General features: G+C 35.7%; 2 protein-coding genes across 5 annotated transcripts; both read left to right on the forward strand.

Annotated features, from left to right (window-relative positions):
- Window positions 1–8: 8 nt before the first annotated feature.
- On the forward strand, window positions 9–11,223 carry glsl (glutaminase like). 2 transcript variants are annotated; one of them, XM_043228596.1, is made up of 22 exons: window positions 9–391; window positions 499–619; window positions 1,067–1,167; window positions 3,080–3,147; window positions 4,459–4,552; window positions 5,649–5,787; window positions 5,884–5,950; window positions 6,742–6,854; window positions 6,967–7,096; window positions 7,257–7,324; window positions 7,976–8,139; window positions 8,244–8,302; window positions 8,371–8,415; window positions 8,501–8,559; window positions 8,651–8,717; window positions 8,802–8,852; window positions 8,928–9,104; window positions 9,529–9,660; window positions 9,959–10,051; window positions 10,134–10,195; window positions 10,663–10,803; window positions 10,898–11,223. In XM_043228596.1, the coding sequence occupies exons 2-22, from the start codon at window positions 573–575 to the stop codon at window positions 10,992–10,994; spliced, it is 1,974 nt and encodes a 657-aa protein (XP_043084531.1). In that variant the 5' UTR covers window positions 9–391; window positions 499–572; the 3' UTR covers window positions 10,995–11,223. The 2 variants fall into 2 exon arrangements, with proteins under 2 accessions (XP_043084531.1, XP_043084532.1); XM_043228597.1 differs by lacking the exons at window positions 9–391; window positions 499–619; window positions 4,459–4,552 and having other exon boundaries at window positions 1,100–1,167.
- Window positions 11,224–11,367: 144 nt separating this feature from the next.
- On the forward strand, window positions 11,368–16,503 carry sh3gl3b (SH3-domain GRB2-like 3b). Of its 3 annotated transcripts, none has more exons than XM_043228605.1 (11): window positions 11,371–12,239; window positions 13,641–13,709; window positions 13,837–13,909; window positions 14,046–14,189; window positions 14,279–14,412; window positions 15,127–15,285; window positions 15,371–15,474; window positions 15,561–15,676; window positions 15,773–15,805; window positions 15,911–15,985; window positions 16,073–16,503. In XM_043228605.1, exons 1-11 carry the CDS (start codon window positions 12,195–12,197, stop codon window positions 16,279–16,281), a joined length of 1,161 nt encoding a protein of 386 aa, XP_043084540.1. In that variant the 5' UTR covers window positions 11,371–12,194; the 3' UTR covers window positions 16,282–16,503. The 3 variants fall into 3 exon arrangements, with proteins under 3 accessions (XP_043084541.1, XP_043084540.1, XP_043084542.1); XM_043228607.1 differs by having other exon boundaries at window positions 12,167–12,239; window positions 13,889–13,909; XM_043228606.1 differs by lacking the exon at window positions 15,773–15,805 and having other exon boundaries at window positions 11,368–12,239.
- Window positions 16,504–16,688: the final 185 nt, after the last annotated feature.

Here is a 16,688-nt window from a genome sequence, read left to right on the forward strand (position 1 = left end):
GTTATTTTATTTGTAATAATATTAATACTTTGCGTTATTACAGTATTATTAGGAGTGGCGGTAAATGTATTTGTATTGATGTTTTTGTAACTGTAGTAGTAGTAATAACAATAAAAATAAGTAGGCTATTATTAGTCGTTTTAGTTGGATTGTTATTATATACTAAAATGTAATTGTTTAAAAATATTTTCAAATAAATTATACATAATATTATATATATACATTTATATTATTATAAGAAATAGTGAATTTATTATATTATTATTATCATTAACGCCCATAGTAGCAGTAGTTGTCTAGTAGTACTAGTATTTTTTCTCTTGCCTATTTGGTTCTCCTTTCATTTTCAAGGTATTCCTTTCCAGAAAAGAGATCCCTCCTCCGAGATGCAGTTAAGTTCCTCCTATTTTCATCCAGCTAAAAACTGGTTGTTCACACTGAGACTCAAACACTTTGTCTCACTGTGTGCACAGCTGTAATACTCATCTGTGTCTCCAGATGCTAGACAAACACACCGTTTGGATTTGTTAAAACGCCTAGTTGACTACCAAAGTATAAAGGGAACTTTCATCATGGAGAACAGCTTAAGCCAAGAAGCAGAGGACAACCCCTATCTGTGGTAAGAACTTTTTAAAACTCTCAAACATACGCGAGGTCATTTTTAAATGTGTAAATATGAGCCATGAATCAGTCTCTTCTGATAGTTTAGCCCTGCGCAGTGCTCCCTTTAACCAATTAAGCTAAAACAAAATGCAGAACATGCTCTCTCATAAAGCATTGGGCACAGCTTTGAGTTGAGCTGACAGCTGATAGCCGTGTCAGGACTCACACAGATGTTTCTCACAGTTGAACTGCTTTTCATGACTAGACTTGCTTTTACACTTGCTTTGATCCCTAGGTCTCATTTCAGTGGCTATACAAATCCTCTGAGAATTATATTTGAATATAGTTTACTGGTGTTTATTACGGCGAAAGGCAAGCTGCCAAAAAACCTGCACCTCTTGATAATGCATATACATACTTTCTCAAGACACCCATAAGAGCAGATAGTAAAAAATGTTTGTAGCTTTCAGAGAACACCGTCTCTCAGACGTAAATGGAGGAAACGCTACGGAGGCCTGGATGGTAATAAACTGCTGGAGCCAAATAAGGAGGATGACACAAGAGGTACGAAAACAAAACGCTGTAAGAGTGTCGTAGATGCGCGTGTGTGTGTGTGTGTGTGACAGTGAGAAAGTGAGCTGTGGGAAAGTGTATTTTTGATCACCGATTTTCAGTCACCATCATCGTTATTTCAGCTCTATACGAAAACTCAGTGTGAGAGTGCTGCTCAAAGTAGGCCAAATGAATGGGACAGTTCTGTAGACGCTCTCATTTAAGCGTGCTTGTGGTCAACATCTGGACTATAAAAATGTGCAAAGGCAGTGGGTGTGTTCTGGGGAGGAGTGATGTGGCATATATTGTTTTTTTTCAGTGTGGCTGACGAACACATATAATGCTATATAAAGCTTTAGAATGCTTGTTGTAGCTTCCTCTTTCACTGACACGTGAAGAAATGTGCATTGTATATATCGTAACCATTTTTACAAATGTAAAAATGTAGAGATTTATGTTGAAATTAGTTACATATGTAACGAAGATTTAAAAGAATAGTTCACCCAAACATGAAAATTTGATGAAAATGTATTTACCCTTAGGCCATCCAAGTTGTTGATGAGTTTGTTTCTTAACTTTCTATGAAGTCGTGTGTTTGTAATAAATAAATTCGTAAAGGCTCTTTTGGCCCATCTCTTCTGGCCACAATATGAGTCAGTAATCCATAATCAATAATAATGTATTTAAAAATGACTCTGGACTCTGGTCTTATGTCACACTTATGTATTTGTAGCAATGGCCAACAATACATTGTATGGGTCAAAATTATCATTAGGATATTAAAGTAAAGATCAGGTTCTGTGAAGATATTTTGTAAATTTACTATAAATATGTCGAAACATACTTTCTGATTAGCAGTATGCATGCATTTAGACAACTTGGTGATTTCTCAATATATAGATTCTCTCAGATTAACGGATTTCCAAACGGCTGTATTTCGGCCAAAATTTGTCCTATACTTGTGGATTAATGCAAGGTTTTTATCAGCTGTTTGGACTTCCATTCTGACGGCAGCCAATCACTGCAAAGGATCCACTGGTGAGCAAGCCATGTAGTTCTGAATTTCTCAAAACCTGTTTACATGAAGAAATAAACTACATCTTGGATGGCTTGTAAATGTTCATTTTTGGGTGAACCATTTTAGATAAAAACTGCTTAGAGTGTTACAAACCACGCTCGCGTTGTTTTGTAAATCATACTTTTGTTATGTGGGTTTCCTCTAAAAGAAACATAATAAACTTACTTAGAAGTTTCAACCCAAGGGATGGAAGTACTGTCTACATAACTTTGTCTGGCATGTAACACCATATCTGGGCACAAAATCAACTTCCCGAGAGAAGGATATTCAACCAAAAATGAAAATAAATCACCTTTGTGTAGTTCCAAACATAACTCAAAATAAGCTGGTTTTGTCTATACAATAAAACCGACACCATTGACTAGACCAAAATGTATCTTTTTGTGCGTTTGTTCTGTAGAATAAATGTCATACAGGTTTGGGATTACACGATTTTCATTTCGGGTAACTACTGTATGCCTGTAAGATTTATTGTTCTTTTGGATGGAAGATTACGAGTAAAAATAGAATACATTCCGTCCTCTACCCACAGCAGCATGGCTTCATATGTTTTAGCTTTCAGAAAATGTCATTGTGTGGGATTTGCTGAGGTTTTGGACCGAGAGGACAACGCAACACAACACAACACAACAAACAATGTCTTAAACTCGAAAGAAACTCAGTGTCCTAGATTCTAAAATAACCTCATATGCATTCTTTGCTGAGGCAATGCTTAGTGGTTTTCAACTTCGAAAATCCTTGCACTCACAAATAAGCACTAATCTTAATCTTTAAACCTCTCTCAAGATTCAGCAAAGAGGGATTTTTCTCATCCTGGGTTTTATTCTTTACCCCCCACTCATTCAGAGAATGGAGAGCTGACAGATGCCCTCACCGACAGGAACGCAGACCCTGTGAAGTTTACTGCGTCTAAGGTACATGCTGAGTCCTGCATAACCACACCCACGCATCAAATATAAAACAAACCTGGAGGCGTTAAACTATGACCAGCATTATTAAAAAGGATGAGGTGAGGGACATTTCAATGCACCTGTGCTAATGTGCCGTTTTACCGCTGTCTAAAACGGACTCGGCCATTCAGCTGACATTTGCGAAATACATGTTTTGATTTAATAGATTATTCCAGGTTCAATACAAGTTTGAATGCTGGACTGCTTATTACTACAAAAAATTATGTGACTCATCTCTTTTTTTTCTCCTTTTCTATTAAAAAAAAGACAGTGAGACATTTACGGAGCGATTTTTGGCCAAGGTTTTTACAGCATTTTTTATAAACGCACTATTAATTCCTTAAATCTTGAATAACTTTGGACATTAAAACATTTTATTTTACACCAAAAAGAAAAAAACCCCTCTAAATCTTACTTTTAAAAAGATTGCTTATTACTGAATAATAAAAAACTATATAAAAAAAAATATATTCAAAATGGGGGGCATGTATTAAAATTATACATTTGCACCAATGAAATTGCAATTTCAAATATATTATAAAAAAACACTCAAATAAAAATTATTTAAAAAAACACTCAATTCAATTAAAATTATAATTGAGCACTTTACCTCTACATAATCATGTTAGTCAATCAAAATAAGTGTGCTCCTTTAAAGCGCAACCATAATGATTCAAATATAATTTAAAATGTACTTTAAAATAAAATGTTTAATTTGAGTTTATATAATATTATCAGCAAAAAATATTTCAAAAATATATACACTTTTAAAGTTTGAAGTACACAAATACAAAAGGATATTTACTTTCACTTCTTGCTCTGTTTTAAAATATAGAAATTGCCACTTAGCGTAGCATGTCTGTACAAACACAATAAGTTAGCATGTACTTGTAATAAAATCCAAGCCCTGCAGACATTGTTACCGCTGGAGGCTAACATTTGTTAGCCCACATGCTGACATGAGAGCGTAATATGTCTCAATACGTTTCCCCGCAGCCCTAAACACCTGTAATTACTTAGACTTCAAAGACGTGTCTGGCACCAGCATTATGTTGTATGTTGCATTTCATCAGGCTTCAAAAGGTGTAAAACACCCCAGATAAGCTAATTCAGGCGTAGCATTCATCATCGTGTCTAGGTTCACATAAAAGCTAGTTTTCACTCGAAAAAATGATGCACTGTTTGCTCGGTGCTATATATAATTAAAATGTAATAGTCTATATATAGATAATTTTTCACAGCCAAGCTCTCAATAGATGTTTTTAATGTTACTAGGAAACAAAAGCTGCAGGGAACATTCCACAACCTGTGCCAAGAAATACATTTCCATCCCAGAGGCCAGTCAATTACGTCTCTCCAGGCTCTACAGGTAAAAGAGCAGCATAAAACAATATGTGCACTTATCTCCAGCGGCACATGTTTGTACCCTCTTTTAATTCTCTTTTGCTTTTATGTAGCTTTGTACTCTTGCTTCCTTTAATTATGACGGCTCTCGCGAGGCAGCAGTGTATTAATATTCCTCAAACATTCTGGTCAGTGTTTGCTCTGCACCTCTAACCTTAACTACCAAACGTCTGCAAATAATTGGGCTTGGTTTGTGAACTCCATTCAAATGTTATTTGTCTATAATTTCAGCTTTGTTTTTTTTTCGTACTTTGCGGGATTCTACCGGTGTCTGCTTTTATACATCTGTTAGCATAATAATTTATGATCGAACTGCCTGAATATATTTAAGCATTGAGTTGCTACTTTAGCATTGTACATTCTGTATATTAATATGTAATTATATGTTAATTTTGTGTGTTTAGCTGGCTGACACTTATTTAGTCTTGAATATAATCATAATCATAAAAATATATCGATGTCCCTTAAATTATATATCACATAAGACATCATATTGCATGAACATATCTAGCTATTATAAGTATTATAAAGACATGTATAATATATACATAGATAAAATATTATGTAATATTTGCTAATCATTTTGCTATCTGATTTAATTCCTTTTTTTAATAAAAAGGTTTATGTACATTACTGTTCAAAAGTTTGGGCTCAGTGGATTTTTTTTTTATAAATACTTTTTTTAATGAAGTATTCCATTTATTAAAAAAGTGACCGTAAAGATGTTTCATTTAGTGCAAAAAAATGGTTTCCACAAAATATATATATTAGAGTGATTTCAGAAGGATTATGTGAGACTGAAGACTAAAGTAATGATGCAGAAAATTTTGCTTTGCTTCAAAGGAATAAATTAATTAAAATAAAACACATAAATGCATAAATAAGAAGATAAGAAACTTCTTTCAAAAACAAACTCCAGATATTTGACTGCTAGTATATATTTATATATAAATATAATTGTCTATAAAGTTGTCTAGCAAGTACTGTTTTGTTTTTCTTCAGGAAATGCTTGTCTAGTTTTCATTTTCCTCTCTAATGAAATTCCTGTTTTTTTTCCCTAGGCATGCCATCTTTTATAAGCAATGGAGGCATAAAACGAACAGTACCAGAGCAGGACAAACTTCATGCCAGCCAAGCCAGCCAAGCATGGCAACAGTTGGGCCGACCGGAAATGAATCAAGGTCATATTAAGAAAAAAGTGTGAGTCTCAAATCACTAGGCACCATTCGCTTAACTTGCTTCAAGAGCTACTAGCTACGTGTATACTGATGCACACAACACATTGTTTTTCAAAAGGGCTGCTGATGTGCTGTTTGATAGTTTTGCCTCTGGGGGAAGAGTCAACTGCAATCAGTTTTTTGAGGTACATAAAAAAAGCATCCTCAAAGAAATAATTCAACAGAAAATTAACATTTGCCAAAGATTTACTCATCCTCAGGCCATCTGACATTATTCATTTTTAGATTAATTTGTTGCTTCGTAGGAAGAGACATCACTTGCTCACTAATGGAGTGAATGGGTGCCGTCAGAATGAGAGTCCAAACAACTGATAAAAACAGCACAATAATCCAGAAGTAATCGATATGAATCCAGTCCAAATGAGAGGTGTTTTAACTTTAAACTGCTTTTGGAGAAAATATGAGCCCACAATCCATACCAGCACTTTCTCCGACTAAAAGACTGCTTCTGTTGACCTTTCAGATAAAAAGGACATTTTTTTTCTGCTTTTGCTTGTAAATGGTGGTTGATCTGTGCATATTTCTCTCCTGTTACAGACAAGATAACTTTTTCACTGGAGAAAACAATATTACAAATAGGTAGCATTTTAGCCAGAAGCAAAATGTCTTGATTGTCTTGATATTTATTATAAACATTCAGCTTTTCAATTCACAAAACATTAATCGATTTGTGGATCAATGTGACATTTTTATCAGCACTTTGGACTCTCATTCTGGTGGCACCCATTCACTACAGAAGATCAAGTGAGCAAGTGTAACATTACATTTCTTTAAATATGTTTGAGTGAAGAAACAAAATCATGACTGGCTTGGGAGTGACTGCATTTTTAGCCATTTTTAATATTAGCTGCTTTTTTAATATTATGCAGCTAATATTCGATATTGCCGGATGTCATATCTGTCTGTATTTTGGCAGGCCCTGTGGAGCTCAGGAATCATCCGAACAGACCCACGGATTAAAGACTGCTACAGCCTGATGCGGAAATTACAGGAAGCCGATGGAAGCGTTGACAGGAGCACTTTTCACAGGCCAGACAGAATCTTGATACCAGTAGTCAAATTTAAAGCATCTTAAATATAAATACTAAACACCCCTAATTTATCACGCTTCTAATATGCTTCGTTTGTGAACGTCTTGCAGGTGCGTGACTGGCTTTGTGTCTTTCATACTGAAGGCATTGCAGGGAAGATTTGTCATTCCAGATTTCTCCACATTCACAGAGGAAACACAAAAGCTGTTCATTAAATGCAAACAACTCTCCTCTGTGAAGGTGCATCAAATCCGTTTCCTCTGCTGTTCTTGTTCTTTTTATATAACAACGTAGTGAAAAAGCGTGCAAAGAAGCCATAAAGTAGCACAGGTTATTTTCTAATTGATCGTTACGTGAAAAATATCAAAACGTGACTCATATCCTGTGCATTTCTGAACAGGGGAAAGAAGATGTAAGAGAGAGCGCCACAAAATGGGGCATTTCAGTTTGTACTGTGGATGGACAGAGGTACCACACCACATTCCAATTCAATTGATTTGATAAGAGGATTTTCAACAGGGGGTCTTTGCATCCCTTAGGGGGTCCACAGTGGCACTGCGGGGCGTCTAGCAATTATTGTTTAATCTCAATTTTTTTGTGAAATCATGACATAAATATGTTAAGCAAATGTAACTTTAATATTACGAAAGTGTAACAATTGACAATTCAGCTTGGCCTTTTCAGGAATAAATTGCAATTTTGAAATAATTACTAGTGTGTAATGCAAAATAGTATATTTTGACAATGAAAATTATTTGAATTGAATTTATTTTAACCAAAACTACCATTAAAAGTGAATGTTAAGCTATAATTGATTATATTAATTTGAGCTGAATGAATAATAATACATTTGGTATGATAAGACAATATTTGTCCGAGATGCAACTATTTAAAAATCTGGAGTCTGAGGGTGCAAAAAATCTAAATATTGAGAAAATTGCCTTTAAAGTTGTTCAAAATAAGTCGTAAGCAATGCATATTACTGATCAAAAATTGCATTTTGATATTCTTACAGTAGTAAGCAATCATTTTGACCCATACAATGAAGTGTTGGCTGTTGCTACAAATATAACTACAGTGTTTTATTTTAATGAGAAGCTACTGTTTTTCGGTCTCTAGACTTTCTTTAGGAGACTGGGCTGAACCTTGCATTCTGGGAGAGATTTCCTGGCCTCTCATATACGGTCTAGCAGTAGACCAGCAAGGATCTGACTACGTGCACAGATTTGTAGGGATGGAGGAATATTCCAAATACGAGTCTCCATTTACCCTGAACAAGCAAGGTAAGTCCGTTCATTCCACTTATTCCATTTCTTTGATTTGTGTTAAGCTTTGCACAGTTCATATGGCTTAGAAGAGCTTAAAAAAACAACAAACATGTTTGCAGGTGTCCCTCATAGTCCACTGGTTGAGACAGGAGCCATTATCTGCACTTCTTTGTTACAGGTAACAACGTCGCTCGTTTAAAAATGAACAAAAGTGCCCTTTTATTGACTGTGTTTGTCATAAAACAGCTGGCAACCAGACCAGTCACTGACGAGGAAGAAAAGTACGAGTCTGTAAGCTTACGTTTTACATTAGCCAGCGACATTTGATGAAAAATAAGGCATAAAAGCAATCTTAAAGCAAACCATTCTCCCGCAGGTTTTGAATATCATCAGGAGACTGTGCAACAAAGAGCATGCAAACCTAAACTGCACCAGGTATTTTCATGAGGAATTGATTTTTTTTTTTCTGTGTCGTTCAGTGTTTATTTATTAGTGTTTATTGCAACTGTCGTCACTGCCGTTGCAGTTATCAAAACCTGCGAAAAGACATCATCCATCTCCACGCGCTTTCATTTTACTTACAAGAGAAGAAAGTAAGTCCCTCAAAGATCAATTTTGTTTCTACACCACAAAGGGTCTTTTAAACTCATCTGTTTTTGATAACTAAATCGTTCCAGTGCTTTCCAGAAGGTGTGGGGATCAACTCTACGCTGGATTTACTGTTACAGGTATTCGGGCTTTATGCACTATGTTCTCGATTTGAAAGAATGCATGATTGAGTTTTCATTTTGCATACGTCTCAGTGTTTATCGACAGAAGTCACCTGCGAGTCTGGCGCTGCCCTGGCTGCCACCCTAGCTAACGGGGGACTGTGCCCTCTGTCAGGTGACCAGGTGATGTCTCCCCACGCCGTCCGCAGCACGCTATCTGTGATGCAGGTGGCTGGAATGAATGATTATTCCAGAATGTTTCATTTCAAGGTGAGTTTGCGACTAAGCCGGTAAATAATGAGTCATGTTTGTGTGATATATCGCAGGTTTAACATGTTGTGTTTAATTTCAGCAAATCTTCTGTTTAAATTCACTCCCACATCTCTTAACAGGATTTTTGAAGCAATTAAATTTGCTCCCACTTTCATGTAACTAATTAAAACGGCCTCTACCCTGCAACGTTAATTAGCAATAATGGTAACAATCGGCAGTAATGAATAGCAGTGGATGTGTCCATGAATTAACAATGTCTGAAGGAATTATGCATTCCCCTACTGCCCTCTAATGGACACAGTCCAGAATGCTTTATTGTCTCCTTGATTTAATAATATTGGAAATGTACCCATTTTAAATGTGCATGAGGATTTAAAGCAGAATAAATTAGGCTGAATAATATAATTGTTTTACGATGCAGACATCTGTGCCGGCTAAGTCCAGTCAGTCTGGTGTCGTGCTGATCGTGGTTCCTGGAGTTCTGGGACTCATGTGCTGGTCTCCAGGACTGGACTGCAATGGAAATTCATGGAGGGGTGTCCATTTCTGTGAGGTATGGAAACGGTTCTGTGTACTTCGGTACGAAATCAAATATGAGTTTTGTTGCTTTAAGTTTATGTTTCATAGCTTGGATGGTGTAAATGCTAGTGCACTCTTTCATTTAGATAAAAATGAACTTTTAGAAAACATAGAGTAATAATATTGCAACTTTAAGTCCAATCATATACTCTCTGTTGTAACAATGCCCTTCCCCCTGGTACCACCTTCTTGTAGTTAGCAATCTGACAAATTTAAAGCCTAGGGCCTACTAAAAAACTAATTTAATACAATAATTGTCTGTTTTGTCAAAGGAGCTGGTTTCAAACTTCCAGCTGCACAGTTTTGACATTAGGACTCCATTCAGACAGGTGCTGTGCTACAGACAGTGGAAAGTGGAATCAGAGGTCTGGTTAATCTAATATATATATATGCATATACAATTCTTGATGCTTTTGCATAATACTTTCTTTCTTTCTTGAATTACAGGGATACCAAATTATGAATGTACTTTTGGCTGCTTACAGAGGGGACATAATATCTCTGCGCAGGTAGGATCTCAGAAACAAATATTTTATTTCAAAAATATTATATACAAATATTACATAAATTAACAAAATTTTAAATATTGTATGAAAATATATTTAAATGATACATTTACATCATAAAGAAAAAACAAATATATATATATATATATATATATATATATATATATATATATATATAGAGAGAGAGAGAGAGATTATAATTTGTATTAAACAATATACTGAATTATATTTAAATTGTAAAGTATTTAGATATTATGGTAATATTTCTTGCTCAGCCTTTAATATTCAATTAAAAAAAACAGAAATTACAATTGTTTATACTTTTCTTTATGCAAAATATAATTTTATTTTTGAATGTCATCATAGCATTTGAATGAATTTGTTTTCCATCTGTCTAGGTAATGACCTCTAAACATGCATGGTGAGTTATACTGAAAACAATGAATCCAGAGTTAATTCCTCTTTTATAGGTACCTTCTGTCAGGAGCAGATGTGAATGCTGTAGATTATGATGGACGGTCAGCGCTGCACGTGGCAGCCTCTGAGGGCCGTCTGGATGTCATCAAGTTCCTGGTGGAGAACGCAGGGGCAAACTCCACACTGAAGGACAGGTAACTTTGTCAAAGTCATGTATGATATGAATAACACGACACACGTTACAGTATATACCAACAAAGAGGACATGTGTCTTGTTGATGTTCACAGGTGGGGAAAAACAGCCTTACAAGAGGCCATGAGATGCAATCAAGACCCCGCCATTCAGTTTCTGAAGAAACACACAGATTATGAAGAAAGTGTATGATTACATAACTCATTGGGTGCATTCATTTGGGTTTGATATCTACATTCAAGGTACACATAGACATGGATTAAATTTAGAACGAAGAGGTGGTTATAAAGAGCAGCAAAGACTTGGATGGAGAACATTAGTTGTATTCTGCTGGCAACAGTCCCAGACAACCATTCACCGCTTATTGAGAATTACTGAAAGAGACTGAAACCTTGTTTTCTCAATAAATACTTCAACAGCATCTGTTTACTGATTCAGCACTCAAACATTATGAATCAATCTGCACAAATCCAATGTCATCTTATTTTTGCTGGGTAAATATCTGAATGCAACTGAACTGGACAAGGTTTTTTTTAAGAAATATTAGAGTGGGGCAAGTTGTCAGACGTTGTATCGATGTTGTGCTGCTTTGTAGATTATTTGTGGAAATTTTCCGGATTTTCACAGACCGGTATTTACTGAAAACGAAATCTACCGCAATAGTATATGCATCTTTACAGCCACTTCTGAACAATGTGGCTGCTCAAAATTTCAGCACAGGAAAAATTACATTTGAAATGTACAAAAAAAATCTTAATGGTATGATTCATACAATTTCATAAATGCGTGTTTTTCTACATCATCATTTACATTTGTGCTGTTTCAATATAGAATTGTGTTTTATACTTTTTTACAGCTTAAATGATGTACTTAAATGATACTTTGTGACAACATGCCCCACTATTGGCAATTTTGCATGAAGTAAACCCTATTTTTAATATAAAGTAGCTCATTTGTATTCAAGGACTTCAACACATATACAGAAACTGACTTTCAAACAAACACCCTGAGAAAAACCTTGGTGTAAATAACCTGACAACTATCCCCGGTCTTTCCTATAGGCTAGATATTTATGGAGACTTTCAGATTATAAGTGTTTATGTAGGCTAAGGCTGCCCTACATCTCCAAACCCTGTCCTCTGCATCACCTTCTGGTGAAACTGTTGCAGTAGACAAACGCCTGCACCGATGAGTGACCTCTAGGACCGTCATAGCAGCAGGATCTCAGCACAGCCCCACCAATCAAATCTGGGCAATGTCCCAAGGTGCAAAATAACAGTATACATTGCGACGGACGGAAGAGGGTGGAGAGCAATGTGGAGATAGTACACAGACCGACCATCCCGACACGATTGTTCATGGAAAACATTTGAGGACGAACGCGGATAAAAAATGTCAGTGGCCGGACTGAAGAAACAGTTTCACAAAGCAAGTCAGGTAATACAAAGCTTGCTTTTGTGACACGATGCAAACAAAGATTTATTATTTAGGCGATCGAGTCGTTTCTTTATAATGGTAGCCTACGAACAGCACATAAACGTATCTGCGCTTTAAATCGCCCTTTTAGGTAGTTGTTGTACTTTTAATGACATACTGCGTTTGTTGGCTGCGTGGATGTTGTAATGGCAATGTGCGGATTCGTGGAACGATCTGTTCTTTTGAGTCGAATCTTTTCAGTGAACCAAACTGCGAATCGATTCATTGAACCAAGAACTGTATCCAGTAGAGATGAAATGTACAAAATATTTTATTTACTACTCGACACAGCTGGATTTAAAGAAGTGTATTGTTTGTATTAAAATACTAAATGTTTTCATGGATGTAAAGTTTTGTAGTATAAACTATTTTAAGTCATTTATATTTCTGTTGTAAATGAACTAAACTGAATGGCAGCAACACCCTTAAAATTAAACCGTTCAAATGTTATAGCTACTACGACGTGAACCGCGCGATGACGCAATTACGTAAAGTATAGCCGAATCTTTGAATCGATTCTCTGAAACGATGAGTTCATAAGAACCGATTCGCGGGCACTAATCATACTTTTCCTCACTTCATTGCAATGTTTCTCTGTTCGCCAAATCTAGAGCAACTGCAACCAACCGTGTGTGACCTGATATGTTGGCCCAGTTAATGAGGAATTGCCAAGCTAAAAAAAACACACAGGGCATTCGATTATGTGTAAATGTTTTGTTCTGTTCCTGTTTAAAAAGTAAGCTACAACTGTGCTTCTATGCAACCAAATTATGCGATTTAGACATTGCCTTCTGAACAAGTGTTGAGTTACTGCAGAGGTTTGAAGGATGAATGTGCTAAAATGAAAACTATGCGAGGCATGAACATGGGAAACATGGGTGTTGCCTGTTTCTTGGATCCGAAGTCCACTGACTATCTGCTATTCTTTTGTTCATATCAAGTTTATTGTGGATCATAAAATCTCCTGGAATTCATAATGAAGCCTGATCATTGACTCCTGGAGGTTTTGTATTAGTAAAAGTTTCTAGGTCCCCAAGCCACCGAAGTATGTTTATTAAGAAGTTTCCAAGGTCACATTCTTTCGATTCATTAATGGCGGTCTGAATCCTCTTAGTGTTTTGTACGTACTGGCCAAACAACTGACCTTCATAAACAGTTTGGCTTATGAACCACAGGAAACAGATGCTCAGTCATCACAATGTGTTAAAAATGGCGAGGCTTGTGGATTTCCGGGTTTTGTTCGGAAATGCTGTAGACATTGGATTGTTTTGGGGTCGGATCAGCCGGTCATTATCATATCATTGAAATAAATCTATCTGTGAATAAATTGTATGTTTTTTTCCTCTTTGATTATCCTTACAGTTGCTGAAGGAAAAGATCAATGGAGTTGAGGGAACAAAACTGGATGAGGAATTCCTCAACATGGAGAGGGTATAAATATCAATCTCAGCCAAATTAAGAACAAATATTATAAATATTTTAAAGATATCAATGCATCAAAAAGTCTTTTTTTTTTTTGTTTGTTCGTATTTCTTTTTTATTGATTGTTTTATTGTAGAAAACTGATATTACCCACAAACTGATTCTCGACCTTGTTCCAAAAACTATAGGATATCTTCAGCCAAACCCAGGTATTATATTTAATTATATTTATTTAATAAGATTTACAATACAATTTTCTATTATCTAAGAATTATTATAATAAATGTAAAAATATTTAATTTGTTATATTTAAAACATTTTTAATTTATTACATTTTTCTTTAAGCATACAGAGCAAAGCTCAGCATGCTCAGTACGGTGTCCAAAATCCGCGGGCAGGTGAAGTCTGTGGGATATCCTCAAACAGAGGGCATTCTGGGAGATAGCATGCTGCGCTATGGCAATGAGCTCGGAGACGAGTCTGGTTTTGGTATGTTTAAGAAAAATTAAACCCAAAGATTGTTTTTTACTGCTTTAAAAAAGTCAAAATGCAAGTTTTAAGTTTTGCGGCAATTGTAGGTTTTGCTCTGCTTGAAATGGGAGAGGCTTTGAAACAAGTAGCCCAGGCAAAAGACTGCATGGATGTCCGAGTGAAACGAACCTTCATTGATCCTCTGCAGTCCCTGCAGCACAGGGAGCTGAAGGAAATTGCTGTAAGTCTGTATGTTGTAAATGGATCGATATACATTGCTGTTCAAACGTTTGGGATCGGTAAGATTTTTATGTTTTTTAATGGATCCTCTTCTGCCCATCAAGGCAGCATTTATTTGATTAGAAAAACAGAAATATTGTGAAATACTATTGCAATTTCTAATACTGGTTTCCTATTTTAATATACTCTACTATATTCCTTCAGAAATCCTTATAATATGCTGATTTATTATTACTGTTGAAACTATTGTGCTACTTTTTATTTTGATATTTTTTTGTTTGATGAATAAAAATATAATAAATATAAAGTATTTTTATCCATTTAAGAAACCCTTGCTGAATAAAAGTATTAATTTCTTTAAAAATTATCTTAAATTGTAGTGTCCTGTATATTGTGACACAAAATAAAAAAAAACTTTTATCAAAGATTATTTATCAAAAAATCTCAAAATATTAAGCGGCACAACTGTTTCCAACAATAATTATAAACCTGCACATAAATTGATTTCTGAGGAATTATACAGCTGCATAAGAAACTTATTAAAAAAAAAAACTTTTAAACTTTTGAACTGCGGTGTAATTTTGATGATAAAATGTTCAGATTGTCTGTCATTTTGTCGATGCATTACACGGCATCAGTGTAATCTTTTTGTAAATAGCATTTATTTTGTTGTGAATGAAAACATAAACATAGCTCTACCTTTTCTGTTCATCAGTATCATCTGAGAAAACTTGAAGGTCGTCGTCTAGATTTTGATTACAAGAAAAGACGTAAAGGAAAGATCGCGGACTCTGAAATTAAGAAAGCATTCGAAAAGTTTGAAGAATCCAAAGACCTGGCTGAGAGAAGCATGTTTAATCTCCTAGAGAGAGATGTAAGTTAGTGTGCATATTCACGAATAAGATTTTATTTTGCACACATAAATATACAGTTTGATTATTAGACTTTTTTTGTTTTAGGTACAACGGATGCAACACCTCTCAGGGCTTTTAGAAGCAATAATGGACTACCACCGCCAGTCTCACCAGATTCTAGAAAATCTCAGGAGCAGTTTGCAGAGCAGGTTAGAATCCTGATTTCAGCTGTACTTATTTCCTATACTTTCCTTGGTTTCACTTAATGTGCCTGCTTATTTTCCGCTCTATGCAGGATAGCAGACGCAAGCAATCAACCCAAAAGGGAATTTGCATCTAAATCAGTTGCAAGCACAGCGTGCTACGCTGATATTTATGGATTTTCCACTTGCTCGTCCGGTCGGTCTTCAGGTGCGATATTAATTCATTTGATTACGTTAAACAGAAACTGTTTACGAAGAGTTTCTGAATTCTCTGCTAGCTGAAATGCTGTATTATGCACTACAGATACTGAGGTCACTGAAGCTTTGAGTGAAAAATGTAAGTCATTTTAAACGTGATGGACAAACTCTCAGCTATTTTTAAGGTAGCTGGAAGTACCCCAGCTTGCTTTGCTATTCAAGTCTTTCGATCTTTCTTCACCAGATGCACCGGTTGTAGTTCACCCTCCTGACAAAGTCACCATTAAAACTCAAACAACAGACAAGCCAACCAGCAACAGTAAGTTGTTTTTTTTTGCTTAAAAGTGACCTTATACTTGGATAAAAGCTGTAGAAATAAAATAATTTTTTTCGTCTTGTGTGCTAGATGATAGTCACCCCCACTTGGACCAGCCTTGCTGTCAGGCTCTTTACACTTTCCAGCCAGAAAACCAGGGAGAGCTGCGCTTTAAGGAGGGAGACGTCATCATTCTGACCAGCCAGATCGATGAGAACTGGTATGAGGGTGTAATCAGAGGGGAGGCTGGCTTATTTCCTATGAACTACGTCAAAGTCCTTGTACCTCTGCCCCAGTGACGATGGGAAGGCAGCTTGACAACACGAACTGTGCCAGTTTTTGGAGATTCAGAAACTTTGATAATTTGATAGCGGTTAATGTGTGAAGCACTTCTGAGCCCTTGCTGTATATTTGTCTATATTATCACTATGCAAAATCATGTAGCCTGCCTTGTATTCCTTATCTGATTATTTTTTTTTTATGAATCTTATAACGTTAAATAAATATGCTGCTATATTGAAGTTTTAAGTATCCTTTTATATGTGCACTATGAATGTATGTGTGAGCCTGGAGCACAAAACCAGTCATAATTAGCACAAGCGTATTTGTAGCAATAGCCAACAATACATTGTACAAATGACTTTTATGCCAAAATGATTAGGATATTTTGTGAATATCATACCCTAAATGTAACAACACTTAATTT

The sequence above is a fragment of the Puntigrus tetrazona genome, chromosome 25 (assembly GCF_018831695.1).
Source record: "Puntigrus tetrazona isolate hp1 chromosome 25, ASM1883169v1, whole genome shotgun sequence".
NCBI lineage: Eukaryota > Metazoa > Chordata > Actinopteri > Cypriniformes > Cyprinidae > Puntigrus > Puntigrus tetrazona.

Bases quoted from the DNA above. Each gene is read 5' to 3' on its own strand.
- glsl (XM_043228596.1), top strand. From the start codon at position 573: ATGGAGAACAGCTTAAGCCAAGAAGCAGAGGACAACCCCTATCTGTG. The intron at 1,168-3,079 runs GTACGAAAACAA...CCACTCATTCAG, and splicing joins TAAGGAGGATGACACAAGAG to AGAATGGAGAGCTGACAGAT. The intron at 5,788-5,883 runs GTGAGTCTCAAA...GTTTTTCAAAAG, and splicing joins GGTCATATTAAGAAAAAAGT to GGCTGCTGATGTGCTGTTTG.
- sh3gl3b (XM_043228605.1), top strand. From the start codon at position 12,195: ATGTCAGTGGCCGGACTGAAGAAACAGTTTCACAAAGCAAGTCAG. The intron at 14,190-14,278 runs GTATGTTTAAGA...CGGCAATTGTAG, and splicing joins CGGAGACGAGTCTGGTTTTG to GTTTTGCTCTGCTTGAAATG. The intron at 14,413-15,126 runs GTAAGTCTGTAT...TCTGTTCATCAG, and splicing joins GGGAGCTGAAGGAAATTGCT to TATCATCTGAGAAAACTTGA.